The following is a 9,110-nucleotide window of genomic DNA, read 5'->3' as shown; positions in this document are numbered from 1 at the left end:
CAAAGCAGAAGCCAGTAGTACATCAGATGAAATCTGTTTCTGTCCTAAAGTACAGAATTCCCCATGAGTATGGGAATAAGAACGGCCAGCTTCTCATTTAACACATGAACGCCTTAAAAATACAGTCGTTATTAGGGGCAGAGTAGGATATACTGTATATTGCAATGTTAATGGAGTTCTTTTTGTGGCCTTTTCATTGACATTCAAGAGGTTTTTCCTATGAAAATCAAAACATAAACTTTAATTTTGGATGTGTACTAGCTATTTGCATAGGCAAGCCTGTTTCACTAGAAACTTAAACAACTTCATGTGCTAGCTTAGAACATTTTAAAATGGAAATAGCATAAATGTACCATAAATGAATGTTACATAAATCCCCACTAATACATATAACAGGAATTGCTCATTGTTGCTATTCTTTTCTACCATCCTAATTCTCTTCTCTTCCCCTTACTTAAGTAAAAGTGTTCTTCCCTGCTGTATACAGGAAAATTAGAAGTTTCAACACACTTGGAAAGCAAAGTTCATTTGTAGTATTCATTACACAGTAAGTAGTCAAAGAAGTTTATTAACTTTATCAACATTAAGTTTTAAAAAGTAATTGTTTTTACTTGTGGAAAATCCTGCCATTTTGGACCTACAATTGAGTGCAAGCAAAGCATGTAGTCCAGTAGAGTGCCTAAATTAAGTTTTGTGCACTCAGATTGTAACATAATCTTGGCCTGAAAAAGAAAGAAAAAACCCTGAAAACAACCCCTCAAAACAACCCCTAAAAACAACAAAGAGATTTTTATTTGAAAGCTGCTTCCCTTGCCAAATGAACAAAAATTGTAAACATTGACACTTTATTTTGTGCTTCCTGGCACAGCACATTTGATTTGCTGACAAGGCTGCTGAACAGTTCTGTAACATGCAAGAGATAATTTGGTCACCTCTACTAAAACAAATACAGATTGTCTCATGAGATGATCAAGTCTCAAAGCAAATGAGGTCAACCAAAGATATCACAGATCTGCCAAAATCCCAGTAATGAAGCTGCTGTAGAGACTGGAGAATATTTTGGACATAGCTGCCACCTGGTGTTTGGTAAACATCATGTCTGAAAACCACCTGAAACGCTCTTAAATCTGTATTCTCATTAAGAAGCAAACACACACTGATGTATTTTATATGGATGAAATGCATAATCAGAAGAGGTTATTACCAGCATCTGTCTAGAAGAAAAATGAACAGGGTGCTTTAATGTTGCTTCCAGTACTGACTACAAAAATTCTCAAGTAAATCTTTCACTTAACCATATCTACACATCTCCTGTCGGATAATGGCACTTTTGGTGAGAAACCTCCTGGGCAACAGCCTTATACAACTTCACAGTCTGACTGTAAACTACAGAGGGCCAAACCCAAAGGAAAGAACTAAGTTATATGAGATGGAGCTAGGTAAGAAAAGGACTAGTGATACATAATACTGGGTACTGAGTAAACAGGTCATTGTCTGAAATTACTGTGATGAGTAGTCATTTGTCCTAGCTCAAACATTTAAAACCCCCAAGTCTTTATAGTGGAAGTGGCCATGACACTAACTACTAGTTTTGCATACTTGATATTGATGCTCACTGGTAAAACTCACAACAGTAAGCACATAAACTGAGATAAACCATGGTTTATCTTTACCTACCAAAAGGCAACTTCAAGTGGTTGCTAAAGCTTTAGAGTAGGCAATTGAACAAATTACTGTGCAATTCAGTGATATCAAACTGTATCTGTAACACAGTGAGGTTTTTTTCTCTGCCTCTGCAAAGGAACATTTAAATACAACTGTGTTTCCCAATCATAACTCAGGTTGAAGCCACAGTCTAAGGTCAGCCTCAGCAATATAAATAGCATTTAAGTTTGCATCCTGGCAAGCACAAACCAGAACTATTTTCTCTGCAATCGCATCTTTGTAGGGCTGCTAAAATAAAGCAGAGTGTAGCGTTTGGGTTTTTCTTTTTCTTCAAGGCAATGGAGGTCAAATGCAACTGTGTCCTTAGGTGCCCCACTCCATTTCACTTCTAATAACTTTGAAAATGATATGCACTAGAAGATCAACACTTACTGTAAATTCTCTGTGTACACATATGCTCTCAGGAGCCTAATACTCTTCTAGGATCTTTGCAGAGAGCACAAAGGAGAAGGAAAAAAATACAAAAAGTTGAAAGAAAAACTGAGGAAAAAAGACCACTAATGACAAACAGAAATTACATCAGTGGTCTAGCATGCTGAGGGCTACTAACAGTGGAGCCAGGATCGTTGTTCCTGTATCCTAGGACACTAGGATACAGGATGTTTATTGGATGTAAACAAAAAAAATACTTTAGGCTCCCACAAAAAAGTTGGATTCAAAAGGTAGATCTCCATTCTTTTTTGGTCTGTTCAAGTCTGTTTCAGCACATACTCATGTTAGTCAAAGCTCTTGCAGATCCTCTTTAATATTCCATTTGAGCTGGTCATCATTACTACTATTTTGACTGACAAATATGAAGATAATAATGTTGCATACACCACAAATCGTGCTTTCCATTCCCATTTTTGTTTCAGCATACACAATATACTGTGGCCCATGCAAGTCTTACTCTCAACGCACAGCTCTGAAAACAGCATTCTTCTTCAGCTGCTGCTTAAAAGGAAATTGGCTATTGAATAAAGAAACCAAAGCACTTAGCCAAAAATTGACAGATTTCGATATTCTGCAGTGCTAGGAAGGATCTGTGTAAACAGCACAGTACAAGCTGTTCCTCAGCCTCTGTGCATACATAATACCATAAACTAAGTATGCCAAATTGCTGTTCTTAATGAAAACCCTAAATCTACATACTGAGTGATTCAGTTTACCATGCCATATAAAAGTCAATCAATCATCAGTTTTTTTCAAATATGAAGAAAAGAGTGCTTTGTTCTCAAAGCATTGATAAAATCATGTAGATTTTTGGGGGAGCACTTGCTAGTGACTTAAGAATTATGTGCAAGTTTTTGGTAGTTAGGGAGCTACAGGGATGGCTTCTGTGAGAAGCTGCCAGAAGCTTTCCCCATGTGCAACAGAGCCAATGCCAGATGGCTCCAGGATGGACCTGCCACTGGCCAAGGCTGAGCCCAACAGGTTGCTGATTTAAAAGGCGGGAAATAAAACCTGCTTACACCAGGGAAACAGAGAGAAGAGTGAGAATATGTGAGGAACAGCCCTGCAGACACCATGGTCAGTGAGGAAGGAGAAGATGCTCCAGGCAGTGGAGCAGAGATCCACCTGTAGCCTGTGAAGGACCCCACACCAGAGCAGAGGGATGCCCAAAGAGGACTGCAATCCCATGGGAAGCCTGCACTGGACAGGCTTCTGTGGCCCCATGGAAAGGAGCCCACACTGGTGCAGGTTTGCTGGCAGGGCTTATGACCCCATGGGGGAACCACACTGGAGCATTTAGTGAAGAAATGTAGCCCATGAGAAGCTCTCACATTGAGAAGTTCATGGAAGACCATCTCTTGTGGGAGGGACACCAGGCTGGAGCAGGTGAAGTGACTGTAGTACAGTACAAATATTAAACAAAATCCTACAAAACAGTACTGGAATAATTTGCTGCTTCTGAACATAGTTTGTAGCATTGGTGCATTTATATGTGTTAAAGCAGCTTTGGGGCTAGAAACTCTTACCTGTTTTAAAAACAAGTTATTTAAAATCCTGTTTTCATAAAGTGTTTTCACTGTGCTGATAACAGAGAGACATGCCAAAAGTCACTGCAACCAGACTTAAACAACTTGCATACCATTGTATTTCAACCTGCCTGAAATCAGGGTATGCTACTTACAGTTGTTCTTGAAGCCCACTGCTGGACAGAGACAAGTACTAAAATAAAAAAACGCATATTTTATTTTTAGCTTTAAAGATGCATCTCTAAACAATCAGTAGAAAAAAAAAAACAGTAAAAAAAGTAAACACCAGCATTTTGTAAAGTCACATTGAACTAATACAAGACTTAATACAAAGTTTTCATACACGACTCAAATGCAGTTTTAAAAAAAAAAAGTAGTCTGGTCTCCAAGACCACTTCCACTTGAAATAAATCGTTAAGTACCCACAGATTTTAACTATAAAACAAGGATACATTCTTTCTTTTTTCCATTTATGGAGTTGATTGCCACAAACTTCAATCATTTACCAGTGAAATTCTCATAGGCTCAGTTACAGAACTGAAGAGAACTCACACAATTCCATGACTGAAGTCTTTCCATTTTCAGTACATACAAGTCAGCACTGGTCACATATCTTTAGACTGATCATCTTCTTCAAGTTTTCTGATTTCATTCTTTAAACAGTTGATGGTTTCACGGCTTGCTTTTAGTCTTTCTTTAAGCTCAGCAATTTCAAAACTAGTCTTCTTTTTGGCAGCTTCGAGCTTCTCCCTTGTTTTCACTTCAAGATCTGCAACTGTGGTGGTGATAAAGAAAAATAAATGTTTCAAGTACCATGAAAAGTTGCAATTTTTTAAAAAATTGAAACAGTAATTTGGATAGCATGTGTCCTGAAAAAATAATCTATTACTTTTAGCCTTAGAGATTCAATGGTTGTAATCAAAATGGTATCCACACAAGAATCTGGATTTAAAAAAAAAAAAAAAAAGAAGCTTGTTTTGCAGCCTCTTTCAGCCCTCAGCCCATCAGTTTTGTAGAGGGAGTTATACAATTCATAAAATAATTTTAGACAGTTTTTTTTAAAGATTGGTGAGGAAAATAAAGCCTGACATGGTAACAGCAAATACATGGGAAATTACTATGAAAAAGAACTATGAATATGTGGTGCCCAGTGACAGCACATGAGGCCACAGGCACAAACTGAAATCTGGGAGGTTCCCTCTGAACATCAGGAAGCTTTTACTGTGAAAGTGACCAGGTGGTGGCACAGGCTGCCCAGAGAGGTTGTGGAATCTCCATCCTTGGACACATTTAAAAGCCATCTGGATACAGTCCTGGGGAATCAGCTCTAGGTGGCCCTGACAGGGCAGGGGGTGGACAAGATGCATCCACAGGTGCCTTCAAGCCTCCACCACTCTGTGGTTCTGCCTCGACGTACTGTAACCATTTTCTGTGTCTCACTGGAGTTTAATTCTACATATTCAAAAGTTTTAGTGATGCTGCCGTGCTTTACGAACATCTGACATCAAGTATCCTCTTTTTTATTATTTTTTTCATGCACAAGTTTTGGGATAAAGATGGTAAAGTCAACAAATCTATGAAGACCACAGAGACCCCTCATATCCCATACATTATGTAATTGTGGCAGAGGCAAATATTATCAAAAAAAACACACTAAAAGTTTCTACCTACTCTCTGGAGAAATATCCGAAAATTTTAAACTAAGAAAGTTTACATTTGGATGTTTTTATGAATCATATTATTAAACATTTTCTAAACAAAAACTGTAACATGCAACAATAACAAAAATCCACCTCAAGACTGGCTGAACTGAGGCAGGAAATACAAGCAGCTCACATATCCACATAGCCAAGCAGACATAAGGCAAATAGCAACCCCAACTTTGAAGAGCTTCAAACTCATAATCACTCTCCACTCTTAGCTCTAGGTGTTTGCTGTCCAAAAAAATACCTGACATTTGTTGTCAGGTGAACATAAGGTCAGGTGAGGTGGACTACGATGGAATAAAGTTTGTAATTATTAGGGCAGGAATTTGGCTCAATAAATACTAAATCTTCTACTCTCAGAAAGCAAGTAAGAGATGAAGTACAGAAGATCAGAACAGAAATAATCACTAAACACACTACAACTTATGATCCAATGGATCTTAATTTAATTTCCTTAATTCCCTTAATATTTTTGCTTATATTTGGAGACAAATTGGATAAAAAGGACACAAAAAACTTTACATTGTATTGAAGTATTAATATCTTTGCAAAAGTTCAAGTTAAATTTAATACAAAAATATCACTTTTTAGCAGCATCCAAATCCATTGTACTGCTACAGTCCAGAAAAAAAACCCACTAAAAGCACATCCAGCTATTGTTATTTCTAAAATTAAATATTTTGACTTTCTACTTACACTCTGTTTCATGTTTATAAGCACCTAGTGTTAGTTGACGAGATGTTGTTAACAGCTGCTGCATCATTGCAGTAGGATCTTGAAATATCTAATGAAGGAGAAAAATACATGGTATCACTAATACTCTTTAAAAATAAAGTGAGGATTACATTAAGAATGTTCATACCATTTCATCATAGAATTCAGAAACTACAGTTTTCTTCCCCAGGATGGCGTTGGTATCCGACTGAAAAAGCTTCAGCAAGTGATATAAGGTTACCTATGCAAAGACAGAATTTTATTAGCTTGACAATTGTAGGGAAATAGAAATCTTGTTCTAGATATCAAAAAGTAGTACTTGTTCTACAAAGCAACTGTATAGGATTTAAAAATGTTTTAGGAATGCAAATATAAATGTCATATAGCTTCAGTAGAATTACTTAAATTTAATATTAACTGTTAAAACATGCCAACTATCCAAAGGCCTCTTGAGACTTTAAAAATGCCTGGGAAAGTGGTTCAGTACTGGTATGTAAAAACGACTAATACCACCTTCTCTCAAACATTTCCAAATAGGTGATTTAATTAAAATTGACTTTCCCAATGAATCACTTAGAAAGTGCTTTCTGTGATGTTATCCTCCCTTCCTGAAAAAGAGAGGACCAGGGAGGCTGTGAATCGCTTTTCACTGGAATCTCTCTTTATGGAGTTACTCTTCCATCCCTGCACTGCACATGGCAGGGTGGGGAGAGGACTGGAAGCCCTCTATCCAGCCCTGAGGAGCCACTGACCACCTGGCCCAGGGCCTGGGAAGAGCACACACTGCCCACGTTTCTCCCCTTCTACGAACAGGCCCAGGAGTGATGGTGGGACAGAGCACCACCTTACTCCTCTTGGTACTTCCTGGAAAGGAAGAATGTGACAGGCTCCAGAACAGCCTTCCAAGAACTGCAGCAAAGAAAAAACACCCAACCAGTTTAGGACAGCTTGGTCAAGCTGTGAATGGAATTAATACAAATCAGGATGCTACTGAGACCAAAAGCATAGGAAACCCTTTCTACAGATTGCCACGTATTCAAGAAAAACATAAAATTCAGTTTCCCTCTCATTTAGCAAAAAATGGATAAATAAAAGGATTGTTCATGTGGCAGAAGGAACACAATGCTTCCAGAAACATCCTTTTTCTCTATAATAGAGTAATCAAGTTTCCTACCTAAACCTGGATAAATAAGCCTACAAGATATGTCTGAAACACAGGAATGGAAGAAAGAAATTAATTCCAGTGCTTTATGCAACTACAGAGTTGTCTTAACCTGGTTTTCTTAGGGAGAGACTTTATGCTAGCATAGTACCTCTGCTGCTTTTTAACTGATTTTGATCTGACAGAAAAAAAAAAAAGAAAATACTCAAATATCCTAGAACTTGGAAGCTACATGGAAGAGAAATCCTCAGCGTGTGCTCAACCTAGGTAAGGTGTAATACATGGTCACGTATTAGAAAATGTCAGAGAAGCGAAGCATAGGAAAAGCAGTCATGAATACCAGGAGCAAAGCACAGAAACAGGAAAACGTGACCAATCCTTAAATTAATTTTCTACAAAACCAGACTTTTATTACTTCCATGACCAATGAAACTTATTTTGACCACCAATTTCTTAGAGCACAGCTGTAGGCCACCATAATTAATTATTTCAGTTTTGTTAAAAGTTCAGTGTACTTACAGGTCTTTCATTTGGATCAATGAAAAATATCTTAATGATTATTTCAAATTCACCCCAGCCTGTTTCGGTGATTTCATATGGTGGTTTGGTAACAACTGCAATAGGAAACACAGAAGTGTTAAACCCATGATAAAGCCGGAACAAAAGCCCAGTTCTAGGAACAAATGCCAAAATGCAAAACCCACCTCTTAAAGGATTACCGTAGCTTTCATGCAACTTGAATTGAATTTTTTTCACATATGCAGACATGTCCTACAACAGAAACATTGCTATTTCTGATTATTCAGCACACCAAGCTACTGTTCATTCATCTATCCTACATGCCTATCATTCCTTCTGACTTAAAAGAGTATTACTTCTGACTTTAAACACAGAAGGAAAGTAAAACAGTAAATCCAAAAACTAGTTCTGGCACAGAGGTCTGTTAGTATTTTGTCCCCACGAATGCTCCCCAGTCTTCCCCTAACCTGGAAAGACCACTCCAAAAATACAGAAGTGAAAGCATGCCTTTCCCATGGTTTTCTTTTTAGGAAACCCACCAGCCTATGTGTTTCCTCTGCTTACAGCCAAAGACCCTCCTGCCCCTTCCTCGAATCCCGGCTTTTCAAACCCCCACGTCCCGGCTAGAAAAGACCTCTAACATCACGGAGTCCAACCCTTAACCCAAGGCCACCACTAAGCCATGTCCCCAGGTGCCACATCCACAGGCGTTCTGCACGCTTCCAGGGATGGCGCTTCCCCAGTTTCCCGGGCCGCCTGTCCCAAAGCCCGACCAGCCCTTCGGTGAAGCGGCTCTGCTGTACCTCGTTCCGGTACGGCTTCACGTACACCGTCCACTGGTGAGTGTGACCATCCTCCTCTCGCTTCTTCCCAAAGTACCGCGCGACGTTCCCGTACACGATCGGCTTCACGATGGTAACGCCCTTTAAGAAAAGGAACACAAGCGGACGCGGCGCGTTCAGAGAGGCGCTGCCGCGCCGCGCCGCCCCCCGCGGCCCGCGCCTCGCCGGCGGCCGCCCAGGCCGCACCTTCACCCTGCCGCCGGAGTCAGGCCCGAACTCTGCCATTCTCTTGAACATATTGCCCGGGGGCGCCGCCCGCCGCCGCCACCGCCCGCGCCCGCCCCGCCCGGCCCCGCCGCCGCTCCCGCCGCCGCCGCCGCCCCGCGCCCGCCATCCCCCGCGGCTTCCGGGGCGGGGCCGCGCCGCCGCCGCCCGCCGGAGCGGAACGGGCCCGGGGGAGGGGTCCCGGCCTGGGCCGCGGGAAAGGCAGGCCGCGGAAGGGACCGTGAAGGGCGCCCAGTTCCGATCCCGCGCCCAGGACAGG

General features: G+C 40.6%; 1 protein-coding gene across 1 annotated transcript; it reads right to left on the bottom strand.

The window, feature by feature from the left end:
- Nucleotides 1-548: 548 nt before the first annotated feature.
- Nucleotides 549-8,910, bottom strand: YEATS4 (YEATS domain containing 4). The gene is made up of 7 exons (XM_039571413.1): nt 8,813-8,910; nt 8,588-8,707; nt 7,970-8,036; nt 7,785-7,879; nt 6,252-6,344; nt 6,086-6,173; nt 549-4,458 (listed from the first exon to the last, which is right to left on the bottom strand). Exons 1-7 carry the CDS (start codon nt 8,861-8,863, stop codon nt 4,289-4,291), a joined length of 684 nt encoding a protein of 227 aa, XP_039427347.1. The 5' UTR covers nt 8,864-8,910; the 3' UTR covers nt 549-4,288.
- Nucleotides 8,911-9,110: the final 200 nt, after the last annotated feature.

Source organism: Corvus cornix, chromosome 1A (genome assembly GCF_000738735.6).
Source record: "Corvus cornix cornix isolate S_Up_H32 chromosome 1A, ASM73873v5, whole genome shotgun sequence".
NCBI classification, from domain to species: Eukaryota; Metazoa; Chordata; class Aves; order Passeriformes; family Corvidae; genus Corvus; species Corvus cornix.
This window is presented reverse-complemented; position numbering and strand designations above follow the sequence as displayed.

Coding starts and splice junctions, on each gene's coding strand:
- YEATS4 (XM_039571413.1), bottom strand. CDS start 8,863: ATGTTCAAGAGAATGGCAGAGTTCGGGCCTGACTCCGGCGGCAGGGTG. Junction 6,345..7,784: donor TTGATCCAAATGAAAGACCT/GTAAGTACACTG, acceptor GTCTTTGCATAG/GTAACCTTATATCACTTGCT. Junction 4,459..6,085: donor TTATAAACATGAAACAGAGT/GTAAGTAGAAAG, acceptor TCACCACCACAG/TTGCAGATCTTGAAGTGAAA.